Source organism: Centruroides sculpturatus, unplaced genomic scaffold (assembly GCF_000671375.1).
Source record: "Centruroides sculpturatus isolate CEXI.00-Female unplaced genomic scaffold, Cexi_2.0 scaffold1118, whole genome shotgun sequence".
NCBI classification, from domain to species: Eukaryota; Metazoa; Arthropoda; class Arachnida; order Scorpiones; family Buthidae; genus Centruroides; species Centruroides sculpturatus.
The window spans coordinates 162,204-176,284 of record NW_019385413.1 but is presented as its reverse complement, the minus strand read 5'-3'; the positions used below and the strand labels follow the sequence as shown (position 1 = coordinate 176,284).

The window sequence follows — 14,081 nt, the reverse complement described above, 5'->3', positions numbered from 1 at the left end:
TACAGTGAGGGCTCTTCTTTTTAATAAGTTGTTCCCAATAGCCATTTTATGCTGCAAAGCGTATATTATTTCCATTTTCCTAGGTACAACTAATTTATATTTTTTAGGTAATGTGACTAATTGCTGAATTTCATCTTTGCGCATTTTTAATGAGCAATGCAACATTAACGAACGAGCTGAAAAATAAAATGATTCATTTGAATTATTTTCAAAATTCATTCTGTAAAAATTCTTTGTTGTAAAATATATTTAACACGATGGCTAAAAAAATACGTATTAAAAGATTTGGGATTTTCATTTTACAATTACATAACTGCTAACTTGATCTTATCAATGTCATCTACTCAGAAACTATCAAATCGATCAAGACCAAAATAATATCTATCACGCAAAACGTGGAAAAATTGCATCTCTGAAAGAGGCAATTGGAACCTATCAGAGCTGTAGACCATGCCCACAGGAGTAAAATGCCAAATGATGATCTATGCAATCCTTCACGAGATACAGCCCTCTGAAAGTAATTTATCTGGAATTTTAAAAACTGGGGTAAAATTCAATCAAGTAACAACAGCCGCGAGTGCATGGCGCAGCACGTCCGGTTGGACGGATCTTCAATGAATACCCGTGAATTCTTACACCTCATCATTGTAAATAATGAGGTGTAAGAATTCTCGGGTATTCATTGGTGACAGCTCCACTTATCTATAATTTTTAAGCTAATGTCCCTCTCGTCAAAGAACTCCATTGCTGGCAATACTTACCATGCAAACTGCATTTCACTCCAATAATTCCCTTATCTTTTATAAATATTTTACTCACGCTGTATTATACACACACTGTATACTACACTGCTATATCTCACGAAAGGTCATCGGTTGATTTGTCTTTTTTTAAATCCTATTGGCATGGTATACAGCTTGGGTAAGGACGTAATCGTCTCATTCAAGTGCTGCAATTTTACTCATGTTTGCAAAAAAACATGAAAGCAAATCAAAATACAGTACTGACAAATCTATCAAAAACTATCTACAGGCTTAATTAAGATGCACAACTTACACGTAAATAAAAGTTAATACATAATTTTAAATGTTTAATATATTTAAATAAAACCAACTTACGAACGTAAATATTTCTATTATGTAAACAATACATTCTTTTCAATGCGTAATAATACGTTTCACCAACTTTTGCTGGGTGATTTAAGATGACCGAATCCATTTCATTTCTAAAATCGTTAAAAATATGTTCATCTATATCTCTCTTGTTTTCTAATTTTGGTATGGAGTTATAAAGCTTTGAAAGAGCTTCCACTAATTTGGCAGTAAGATCTATCATTCTTTATCTTAAATACATAAAAGTGCAGAAATATTTTATAAAAATCCTGTAAAAATAAAAATTTAATTAAAAATTATGATTTTATTTTAAATATATTAACAATATTACTCACTTTAATATAACTTCAAAGTTAAAAACATTTAAAATACACTCTTGGTTAAAGGTCGCCTACTCCACTAACACAAAGATTTTATAAATTTTCCATCCCTCTGGAATTATTCGACATTAATTAAATATATTTTTTAAAATATTTTAATTTCGTTTATTTAAATAAATATTTTAAATAAATTTTACTGACATTTGTAGTAAAATTGACGGTAATTTAAATAATTTTAAGTAGTTAATGATATTCTTAGGTCTTTCCAAAACCGTATTAATGACAATCAAAATAAAAGGTTTATTATATAATATTAATAAATAATTAATAAAAATAAGTGTATTCATTAATATATGCTTTAAAAACTGAATTATGGTATTAAATATTGAAGCTAAGTAATTGAATGGATGGAGTAAGGCAATGCAATACTTGGACGATCTGTCAATGGGGTGTCTCCCAGGAGGACTTTTATGGAAACTTCTCCCTAATTACTTACATAAGTGAAGAAAACTCGGATGATCCCACATGGATAACCCGTTGGTGAGACCCGATCCAGTGTTCAGTAGTTTTATCCACTCGGCCACTGGTTTAGCGCAAGGTCTGTTAAATTTAATCTTTGTTGAATTAACCAGGCCAGAATCGAAAATGGGTCATGTAACACATAATGTCATGTCGTGTTTTACCACGGCTTGTAAAGGGGGCATCAAGCGCAGCGCCCGAAGGCGATGCTGCCCGATATATAAGATGTGAAACCGAGGGAACCTACCTCTTTTTGGCCCTGTTCTGTACTTGCAAAGATATATGTTAAATAAATGTGTAATGTGTTAAGCCTTGTATCCCTTTACTTCCTCAGACACTAAGGTAAAGATGCCTATTATGAGATAGGCGCCAAATATGAGATACCAAGGTTTTGGCCAAACTATTAACGGCAACTATTTGGCTCTAGTGTTTTCCGAAGCGTCCTGGCAATAGCTCCAAACGTGTGTCAGTGCACGCTGGCCAGAGGTGCTGTTAGATCGTGGGTGTGCAGATTTTCACAAAAGCACAAAACAAATTTTTTGACATTAAATGTTTACGAGGTATGTAACAATGTTATTATTACGCTAAATTCTTTTAATTTACATTCATTGTATCAATTATACGGTCAATTTCACGATATTAGTGCAGTACTATTGTTTTCTTTGTCAGTAAAAAAAGTAGGCAGCCGTTTTGTAAAATTTGAATGTGTTCCCAATATGAGACACATGAGGGTTCCTAATATGAGATATTTCATTTCATATATGAGGTGAAAGTATACGTATTAGTTTAAGTTCTTTTTTTATATATTTTAGATGGCCCCAATTAAAAGGAAAACCTGGCACCACAGTGCCATGATACGATCCGTGGATGCAGTACGGAGCAATCAAATAGGTTACTTAAAGGCATCAAAACAATTCGGTGTTCCTTAGGATACCCCAGAAAAGGCCGGATGGCCAAGAGGTCACGGTGACAGCCTACCGCTCTGGGGGACCCGGGATCGAATCTGGACGGGTCAAGACTGTCCAGAATCTGGGGTACCCGTAGTATCTCATAATAGGAGACCATTTACCTAAGACGTGATTTCGGACTTTTTTCATTTTATCTAATATAACTAAAAATGTATTATGCTTAGGACTAAATAGCAATTATATTGTTAAATATATTAAATTCCCTATTCAAAATTGTAATTTGTAAAGCTCCAAGTGTAATAGTTATTTTTTTATAGTCAAAAATAAAAATGGTATCTCATATTCGGCATCCTTACCTTACTATTTCACTATTCTCGAACTATTTAGTAAGATTCACGGGAATTTTACACACGATTTAGGGTCAGAATTTCGCAATTGCTTTCTGAAAGATTTTATTGAACTACCTTGAATGGTTACAGTGTTATAAACGTTAAATGGCGTGCTCAATGTACTGTATTGTACATTCTTTAGGTATATTCTACATTCTGTAGCAGGGGTGTTAAATGACTTTCTTTCCCATCCTGTATAATTATCTTTTAAATGAACTCTTAACAGATTATAAATTAGATATTCAAGATCTTTCAAGTTTATTTGCTCGGTCGTTACATGGAACGATATTGTTTCAAAAATTGTTGTTGTAAAATGTCGTAGTGTCCTCAATTCAACGTAAATGAATCTCTTAATATTTTGAGTGGGCTTGTTGAATTTTTAGTGCAGTCAGATCTCATAAAACATTTAATAAATACGTGACGTTTTAGCTGTGGAAGTAAATGTAGTGGCAGAATTTCCAGTTGTTAATAGTACAACTAAAGTTCGCCATTTTGATTATGAAAGTTCTGGTGAACAAATCGTAAATCCAAAAGAAATGTTTAAAATACAATTCTATGTAACAATTGTTTATACAACATTAGATTTCGTTCAGGAAACATCTGAAAATCTAGATGAATATACTAAAGAATTTCTAACACGAAGGCGACTAATAGCCCAGAATTAGTGCTGATTTCATTATAGCACAGCTCCGTACTAAACGTAGGCGAAGGGAAAAAAACGACGAGGGTGGGATTCGAACCCACGCGGGTATAACCCAATGGATTAGCAGTCCATCACCTTAACCGCTCGGTCACCTCGTCGTCGAATACGTTCACATCTTTCGTTACATGCATTTTCACTAATCTGGCCATAACCCCAGACAATATTGGCTGCAGCAGCATGGCGAATGATCGGGAGTGATGACACTTACCATAATTAATAACCCAAGAGACTACGCCAAAGCGTCAACAATTCTTCTCGGTAAACACTGAAGGGTTTACTTCAAATTCGGTAATTTGGCGGCTTCTTTTGTCTATTTTTTCTTGCACCGCATTTGCCGAATGCCAATGTTCTGAAACAGTGTAATGCTGAACGCTCAAAATGCGAGACTTAATCAGCAGCAACATTACCGAATTTACCAGAAGCAAAATACTTCAGGTAAATTTGTAGACTTCGCATTCGTTCCATCCATAGCTCATCTGGTAGAGCAAAGACATAGAAATATTTTGCAATTTCGCTCGGAATTCTTACATTACCTTTGCACGTTGTGATTATTTTTCACGGAGACGCAGAGAATAGATTAGAAAATTTAGATGAGTGGGAAAGTTGGCAGAGTTCTACGATGTCGTACCTCGTAATGTCTGCATAAAATACCATGTCTGCAACCGGAAAAAAGTATAATCTGAAAGCATTCGGAGCCGGTATTTCGCGTTCATGTCTCTTCGAAACACATTGAATTGTGCAATTTAGAATTACTATATTTCGTATGTATGCCTCCTATCACAGAAACAAGGGTAAAAAAAGTGCTTCCGTCGAGGCGGATTTGAATCACCGACCTATGAATAACTACTCTACTACAGTCCACCACTCTACCAGCTGAGCTATCGACGGAACGTATGTGAAGTCTACAAATTTACGTGAAGTATTTTGCTTCTGGCAAATTCGGTAATGTTGCTGCTGATTAAATCTCGCATTTTGAGCGTTCAGTGTTACACTGTTTCAGAACGTTGGCATTCGGCAAATGCGGTGCAAGAAAAATAGACAAAAGAAGCCGCCAAATTACCGAATTTGAAGTAAACCCTTCAGTGTTTACCGAGAAGAATTGTTGACGCTTTGGCGTAGTCTCTCGGGTTATTAATTATGGTAAGTGTCATAACTCCCGATCATTCGCCACGCTGCTGCAGTCAATATTGTAATTGGTGCCAACCGTTGTGGACAGATTAATGAAAATGCATGTAACGAAAGATGCGAACATGTTCGACGACGAGGTGACCGAGTGGTTAAGGTGATGGACTGCTAATCCATTGGGTTATACCCGCGTGGGTTCGAATCCCACCCTCGTCGTTTTTTCCCTTCGCCTACGTTTAGTACGGGGATGTGCTGTTTCTAATGGTGAAATCATATACAATACATCAAAGAATTATTTTGAATAAACTGTTTTATGATTATCATTGATTGGCTTTATTTGTATATCTATTTCAAATACTTATATACGGGAGGCGAGTAAAAGAGGGTCGCGAATGGAGAATGTTTAAGTTCTTGAGTGACTGAGATAGAATGTTCAATGGTCGACCATAATGGATCCTTTTTGACTTTTTTTACATGCAGAGTGATACTGTTTTCTAATGCTGCCAAATTTTCAACATGTCCACGATAAAGCAGTTTCGTTTGGACACACTTTTCAAGTATCATCATAAACGAAACTTTTTTGGTATTTACAGCATCTAAAGTACAATAGTAGTGAGTTTGGTAACATCTATTTTTTTTTATAGAAATGTCTTCAGCATATCATGAAATGTCATCATACCAAATTTGGTTGCATTTAAACTGCTGAATCTCTCTCAAGACAATGATGAATAGCTGTAATTACAATAATTTAGTATATTAATAATTATTTTTCTTAATAAACCTAGAGTATATTAAGAAAACAATGAAGAGTTTGTCTATATGAAATTAATATCGAATTTCTTACCATTTTATTGTTTCACAAATTACAAAACGACAATAAAGATATTAATAAGAAAATATTTTATTATAAACAATTGAAGAACAAGACTTTTCCGGTGACAAAAGTATGAAGTGACTTCATTGAAAATATATTTACATTGATTTACATTATATAAAATATATCACAATGTGATTTTTCTGTTTGATATAAATTTTTAAATATACTTAATTTTATAAAATTGATTTCGTTGTCATTTAGCTCAGACGTTGGATTGATGAAACATTTGACACGATGTCTCCCGATATGCCAAGCAGAGGTGTCTCTCAAGAAGTCTTTTCGAGGCCATTTTCTTCTATTTATATTTTGGAACGTGAAGAAAGCCCAGAAAACTCCACGTGCCTGGGCTAGCACGTGGAGTTTTCCGGAATCAGGCGCGAACCCGTGACCGACTACTACGGCCATTTTTTATTTCGATTGAATTAGTTATCGTAATAGATAGGGTTTTAATAAATTGGAGGGCTTATCACATCAAGACAGACTCGAAGTAGGCCTACTTTAGTTATACCTTCAGAAGTTATACCTTCATTTGTTGTTATCCCCATTATAAGCGATCGTATCTGGAATTACGTAAACCATTTTAAAAACACGATTATAAATCAATGTATTTTTAACATAAAATTCAATTTACCTTTTAGAATTTACATTCCAAACTTTCAGTTGATTATTACAATTTTAAATGTTGGAACTTCTGATACATATTGTATGTAGCAACAACTGTAAAGAATTCATTTAATATTTGAATAATATATTTCTAAAATTAATTTTTTTATAAATTTAAATTTAATATTAAAATTTAGAAATTTTAAACATCAAATCAACATTTCTATATATACTATAAAAAAAATTGGTAATTATTACAGAGTTTAGTTTATTTTTACTAAATAATCGTTAGATTTCTTCAAATATGTATATGGACATATTAAAATTTTAACATGTGTAATAAATTATAATTATTATTTAAATCTCAAAATATTTTATGCATGTTTGAAAATCATTCATTATGTATATTTTGCATATACTTAAATGAATTTTCAAAATCACTGTCAAACTAATCTACTCATTAAAACTTGAATAAATAGCTAAAATTTATTCAATTTAACCCTAGATAGCTGATCTTTCATCTGCTGAATGACATGAGCTGTCAAAATTGCACATGTCTTAAACTTCTGGTCAGGTGACATTTGTGACCACTTTGCTACTTTGTTTGTTGTATCAAGGATAGTACTGTGTATATTATTGCTGAGGAAAAGTCTGAATCTTAGCTATGAATATTGTATGTTTCAAGAGATTAATGTTTATTGTTAAGATAAACATTGAAACACAAAAACTTTCCTATTTCAAATAAAAATAAATTCTTAAATGAAGAAATGATTCCATTTTGTTGAGTTTAAAACTCAAAAAAGGGTGCTGTTACATATTTGATAAAATAAATAAAAATATCATGCAGCAAGAAAATCCAATAATNTAATAAATATTAAATTATAATAATTATTAATAAACATTTTTCTAATTTTACATTAAAAATTTTGTCACGTACATAATTCAAGCTAATGAATGAGCAACAGCAATGTAATTAAAAATAATTATTACATCGTAATTAAATTTTATACATTTTTTATTATAATTGGCCTATAATTTTCCCAGGAAAGTTCAAAATATTCCTTCGACTTACCGGATTGGCAATCATTAAATACATCCAAGATTACGTAACATTGCGGCTTATACAGTTTAATGATATTCTTCACGCTATGATTTAAGATTTTACGAAATCTTTCCAGCTTTTCTGATAGCATAAGGGGATATATTCCATAATTTAATAACCGATAACGATATCTCCTTCTAATTATATGAATATTTCTCGGATGATACGATCTTATGTTTTCCGTTTCGAGATCTATAAAATACAATTGAAAATAACATTAATTTTTAATTAATCACAAGAACAAAAAGTAAATAAATAAATTACCGTGTTCTAAAAATATCCAAATCTTTAAAATTTTTATAAAAATCTTTCCGAATTCCTTAGAAAAATTGTTAACTAAGTCGGATAGTGTCGTTATATTGTTTACGAATTCCTCGTGTTTGTCATCAACTATGGACAAAATGACGGAAGCGTAAGAGAAATCAATGAAGTTTAAATGTTTCTTGTACTTCAGGGCAATGTCTATATAAGCTAACTTGTACAGATTCATCTCACTAATCAGCAACTTTCAGATGAAAAAATATGAAATAATTAATTCTATTTTGCTTTGAAACATAATTTATTAAAGTCTTGAAGATACTTACCAAATCTGTTTCAAGATCCTTTGAAATGACATTTCTAATCAATTGCATATTTTTGATTAGTTGAATGTTTATGATATCTATCATGTAATTCATACACAAAAGTTTCGTCTGGTGAAGTTTTATTATCTAAAATATACAAAAATTAATTCATTATTAAAGTATTTTACACGATATTTGTATAGCTTATTGCGTTTTTTATATGTTTATTATTTAATATGTACAAAGATCTATACTAAATAAGTGTATAAGTGTGGGTGAAAAGTAAGTAAGCATTGATAAATCGATGTAATTTCTGTCTATCTAATGCAAAGATGATGAAAATTATTTAGCTTGTACATTGATAAGTGCAAATATAGCTGCAAACCTTAAATTGAATATAGACACTGGCGCAATCAACTAACTATACGTTCCTCAGATCGTGTTGTGGATGGGTGACAACTTCTCTGTGAGTCTGCATTCAAATCTGTAGTCATTTTAGTTTCGAATGACAATTCTGATTGTTTCCGGCCGAATTGTGGCATAATGTCTTTTACAGTACGCTATTAATTTTGCACGGCAAACATTGATTTCCACACCTCACAGCGTGCAGCAATCTACGCTCCTCCCGAACAGACAAATGGTCGGCCATCTTTTGTGCCACTGCGCGTGTAGTTTCACTCCGTCACTATCCACACCAACCATGCCGAAATTATAAAATTCCATTGATTGATGTAACATGCATACATAAATTTTATTATTACAAAAATTATAGCGATTTTTCTTTACCTAGTTACTTTCCACCCATTTGTAGATATATAGAAAATAGAAAATAGATATATTGCTAGCAAGAAAAATAGACAAAAGAAGCCGCCAAATTACCGAATTTGAAGTAAACCCTTCAGTGTTTACCGAGAAGAATTGTTGACGCTTTGGCGTAGTCTCTCGGGTTATTAATTATGGTAAGTGTCATAACTCCCGATCATNTTAAAATTTTTATAAAAATCTTTCCGAATTCCTTAGAAAAATTGTTAACTAAGTCGGATAGTGTCGTTATATTGTTTACGAATTCCTCGTGTTTGTCATCAACTATGGACAAAATGACGGAAGCGTAAGAGAAATCAATGAAGTTTAAATGTTTCTTGTACTTCAGGGCAATGTCTATATAAGCTAACTTGTACAGATTCATCTCACTAATCAGCAACTTTCAGATGAAAAAATATGAAATAATTAATTCTATTTTGCTTTGAAACATAATTTATTAAAGTCTTGAAGATACTTACCAAATCTGTTTCAAGATCCTTTGAAATGACATTTCTAATCAATTGCATATTTTTGATTAGTTGAATGTTTATGATATCTATCATGTAATTCATACACAAAAGTTTCGTCTGGTGAAGTTTTATTATCTAAAATATACAAAAATTAATTCATTATTAAAGTATTTTACACGATATTTGTATAGCTTATTGCGTTTTTTATATGTTTATTATTTAATATGTACAAAGATCTATACTAAATAAGTGTATAAGTGTGGGTGAAAAGTAAGTAAGCATTGATAAATCGATGTAATTTCTGTCTATCTAATGCAAAGATGATGAAAATTATTTAGCTTGTACATTGATAAGTGCAAATATAGCTGCAAACCTTAAATTGAATATAGACACTGGCGCAATCAACTAACTATACGTTCCTCAGATCGTGTTGTGGATGGGTGACAACTTCTCTGTGAGTCTGCATTCAAATCTGTAGTCATTTTAGTTTCGAATGACAATTCTGATTGTTTCCGGCCGAATTGTGGCATAATGTCTTTTACAGTACGCTATTAATTTTGCATGGCAAACATTGATTTCCACACCTCACAGCGTGCAGCAATCTACGCTCCTCCCGAACAGACAAATGGTCGGCCATCTTTTGTGCCACTGCGCGTGTAGTTTCACTCCGTCACTATCCACACCAACCATGCCGAAATTATAAAATTCCATTGATTGATGTAACATGCATACATAAATTTTATTATTACAAAAATTATAGCGATTTTTCTTTACCTAGTTACTTTCCACCCATTTGTAGATATATAGAAAATAGAAAATAGATATATTGCTATTAATGTGTTCTGTAATAGGGAGTAACTGATAATAAACTCTATAATTATTTTATTTTCAAGATAAATTGTTACATAGAAATGTTTTTCATTTATTATAATTATAATTAAGTTCTAAGTACTAAAAAATTACTAACCAGTAATGACTTTTCCAACAAATCCATTGACTTGAATATTCGTTTAGGGATTAATAGTTTACCCAAATTTTCTCTAGAATCTTCAAATAAAAATCATTATGGCTTTTATAAATAAATGAAAAAACATGAAAATAATTAATGAATTATAATTTTTATTAAAATGGCTGACGATATTTTAATTTAAATTACACTGTATTTTTTAATTGGCTTATAAGGTCACGTTTTAACTGTTTTGCATAATTCTGCAGAGGCGTTAGCCTCCAATAAAAGGGTGTCTCTACTCTAATTTTCATATAAACCCGAGAGGAGAAGTAGAAGAAAGACTGTTCTTAGCGATTGGGCATGGCAGGAAGACTACTTAGCTTCTTCGAATTTTTAGTTTATTTAATGAATAAAAGTTAAGTAATTTTTTTTTACCTAATAAGCAATCGTAGAAAATATCTTGTGGGCAATAACAGACGAATTTATCTGCTAAATCGTTCAATCCGGTACCATCCAAATCTCGCAGAAGTTCTAAGAGTTCATCGACGTATAATAGAAACAATGATTTAAAAGTTTCTATAAACCTACGTTGTGATGTATCTTCCTCTTCTGATTTCTTTACTGATTTCTTTACTGAAACTGAAAGATCATCATCAGAAAAATATTAAGATTAAATCATAAATTATTATTATTATTTTTTTTATTAATTCCTGAATCTTTCTTACCCAATTTAGAAGATTTGCAATATTTTAGTATTGAAATGTAACTGTTAATTCCGAGTTTCTTGAATTTGTTACAACATGGTATCAAATATTTAATCATTTTAAAGAATTTTACGATATCTTCGTCTCCTTTCTGGTAGGGGAATAAGGTAAAATGATCGAATTTGAACTTATTTTCCGCATATTTGAATGCGAAGTCGAGTAATACAAATTTGAAAAACTTCACTTCATCGAGAGTTCTCTAAAAGTTATTTAAAGGATTAATTCATCAATTTTTTTTTCTAATTTTACGAGTAAACTTTATACTTACCAAAAATTCGGAATTTATATATTCTTTAGAGAATTCATGAACAAAAAATTCAACGTTTTCTATCATACTCATTGTGATAAAACATTTCATTTTATTCTTGTCATTCAGGCGCAAAAAATAGGAGCTTTCGGACATTGCCTAAAAAGATTGTTTATTGAATTTTTGCATACTTATTACGTATAAAAATATTACTAAATTTTTAAATATACTTATGTATAATTGCACGATAAGACAGCAGTCTACCTGTATTGAGATATCCGGTTTAAATTTGGTCTTTTTGAGTATGTTCATCATTCACTTCTCATTCAAGCAAATTAACCCGATTCCTGAGAATAGTATTGAAATCGGCTTGATTTGCATGGTTATGATATTGGGGAATGATGTACAGTACATGTTCCAATTATGAAGATAAGACAAGCCGGATGAAATTCGAATCAGGACTCTAGGAGAAAGACGATTACCTTTGTTTAAATGGCCTTACTATAAGGCCATTTAAACATATTTTAGCATTCAGTAGAGAAATTACAAAACGTTACTAGACTGGCGTCTAATTACAGAACGATTCCGTAGCCGTAGTTCTAGTTTTTATTATGAGATTCAGCTAGCGTATACCTCGTACTGTACGGTGTTCTTGGAATTTTTTGTCGATATTTTAGCTTTAAAACAATACTTTATCATCGAAATTGGTTTTGAAGTATTCCCGCTACGTTGCTAAGAAATCGTTATGGAAAATATTGCGTTGTATATATTAGAAAATACTTGTTGCTATTGCGATAAGCACTTCCGAAAAGGAAATCTTACTAACAAGCATGTAGGTTTGTTATACTAGGGATTTGCTTCCAGGCATGTAGGTTTGTTATACCAGGGATTTCTCCGCATAAGCAAATCCTGGTAGAGGAAAAGTCTATATTCTTTCGTGAAACTTCATGTTCTGAAAGATTTTCTACTTTCCTTCGATTACGTGAACATTTGGAGAAAGTACTGTACCTGTACAGTACATGGATTTGCCTGTGAAATTGAGAAGCTAGAATTCAAAACTATGAAAAGTAAGTAAATTCTGTTTTGAATTTTATAAATGCTGTATTTAATTAATATATCTTAAAATAATTATTTTCGTGAATATTAACAGCTCATACAGTTGTAATTAAAAATATTATGTAATGTATTTGACAGATTTCTACGAATGGAAAGCCACAGATAAGTTGAGAACCAACTAAAGTTAACTGTGTCGTACTGTTTAAAAATTCATGGAATTTATAAATTCTACTCGTGTGGCTCTGGCACACGGGATCGTGACTACGCTCAATTCAGAAATGTACAGTACTTACAAAAGGAAAACATTCAATAATAGATTGTGCGTATGAAAATGTTGCAAATGTATAATTTTCAATAAATCTTTTTCATAAAGAAAACATCTTTCTTATGAATACTGTAGCATTCTTTTCTCAGCTAACGTTCAAATAAATCATTGCAGATCTGTTAAATCAGGCTACAAAAACTTCACTAATATTTTACTGACGATGATAATTTGTTGATAGATTTAAACTACCAATTCAAAAGACTTTACTCAAATTACACAAGATACATTTAACTCTTGGTATTCTCTAGGGTTAGGTTTTTTAAAATCTCGTGGAAAACCAAATAAGGATGCCTATGGAGAAAATTGAGTTTGGTTTTGTAGAACATTTCAAAGATAAACGTTAATTAATTAATTGTAAAATAAAATATTGCAAATTTTCTACTATAAAACGTTTAAATTATTTCTAAAAAAGCAATGAATAATTTTATTAAATAATACAGTACAAAAAAAATCGAGTAACAGATTGAAAATTCAGCGGGAAAATCTTGAGGTTAAAAGAATTTAAGAACGAAAGTCTACATATTCTGTAGAATAACTTTTATAATATACTGTATTATAATTTTAAATATTTTGATAAAAATAATGAACAATAATCATCCTTTAAAGCTATAATTACAAACAATGAACGTTAGACAAAAGACAAATTTGACGTTCAACAAACGAACAGTAGCAAATTTTGTTCGTAATAAATTAATTCTGACTGTGGTGTATATACACCACAGTCAGAATTATACTTGTCCAGCTTCTTGACGTGGTAAAAATCAGAACTACAGCTACAGAATCGTTCTGTAATTAGACGCCAGTGTTACTAGACTTAATTTGCAACTTAATTGCAAAAAAAAAAAAAAAAGCAAAATGATATCATAATTACAAATGCTAGCATATCATATAATTTGCAAATAGTAGAAAAAATGTTTAATTTTGAAGCATATAACATTAATTAATACTTTTTTAATTTCAAATTACTACAGGTAGATATGAATAAGAGCAGATTGTATTTGTGAACTACAATTTTAACGTTAGAAAATATAAATATTAAAATAGAAAAACTTACAAAATATATTTTTCTTCGGAATTTTCTGCATCGAAGAATTCCAGGAGATCGAATGGATTCCAAATTCGATTTCTTAATAACGTATAAAAGTTTTAAATTTGCATCTGTATTAACTTCGGATTCATTTTCAGAAACGTAATTTTTTTCTTCGGATTCCGTGTCTGAATTGATGCTCTCCTCCTCCATATCATCTT

The 14,081-nt window shown here is 31.3% G+C and overlaps 2 protein-coding genes, 1 long non-coding RNA gene and 3 other non-coding genes across 6 annotated transcripts; 1 reads left to right on the top strand and 5 right to left on the bottom strand.

The window, feature by feature from the left end:
- Positions 1-11: 11 nt before the first annotated feature.
- Positions 12-1,541, bottom strand: LOC111638704. Its single transcript, XR_002758921.1, has 3 exons — positions 1,448-1,541; positions 1,119-1,381; positions 12-176 (listed from the first exon to the last, which is right to left on the bottom strand). It is a non-coding gene; the product is annotated as an uncharacterized LOC111638704 (long non-coding RNA).
- A 2,426-nt stretch (positions 1,542-3,967) lies between these two features.
- On the bottom strand, positions 3,968-4,049 carry Trnas-gcu. Its single transcript has one exon. It is a non-coding gene; the product is annotated as a tRNA-Ser (tRNA).
- Positions 4,050-4,756: 707 nt separating this feature from the next.
- On the bottom strand, positions 4,757-4,839 carry Trnay-gua. The gene is given in 2 exon segments: positions 4,757-4,792; positions 4,803-4,839. It is a non-coding gene; the product is annotated as a tRNA-Tyr (tRNA).
- A 371-nt stretch (positions 4,840-5,210) lies between these two features.
- On the top strand, positions 5,211-5,292 carry Trnas-gcu. The gene has a single exon. It is a non-coding gene; the product is annotated as a tRNA-Ser (tRNA).
- A 697-nt stretch (positions 5,293-5,989) lies between these two features.
- On the bottom strand, positions 5,990-8,363 carry LOC111638718. The gene is made up of 5 exons (XM_023384476.1): positions 8,243-8,363; positions 7,923-8,163; positions 7,629-7,850; positions 6,585-6,670; positions 5,990-6,513 (listed from the first exon to the last, which is right to left on the bottom strand). The coding sequence occupies exons 1-4, from the start codon at positions 8,333-8,335 to the stop codon at positions 6,621-6,623; spliced, it is 606 nt and encodes a 201-aa protein (XP_023240244.1). The 5' UTR covers positions 8,336-8,363; the 3' UTR covers positions 5,990-6,513; positions 6,585-6,620.
- An 837-nt stretch (positions 8,364-9,200) lies between these two features.
- On the bottom strand, positions 9,201-14,081 carry LOC111638705. The gene is made up of 7 exons (XM_023384459.1): positions 13,888-14,081; positions 11,474-11,611; positions 11,167-11,404; positions 10,877-11,080; positions 10,460-10,539; positions 9,502-9,627; positions 9,201-9,422 (listed from the first exon to the last, which is right to left on the bottom strand). The coding sequence occupies exons 1-7, from the start codon at positions 14,071-14,073 to the stop codon at positions 9,201-9,203; spliced, it is 1,194 nt and encodes a 397-aa protein (XP_023240227.1). The 5' UTR covers positions 14,074-14,081.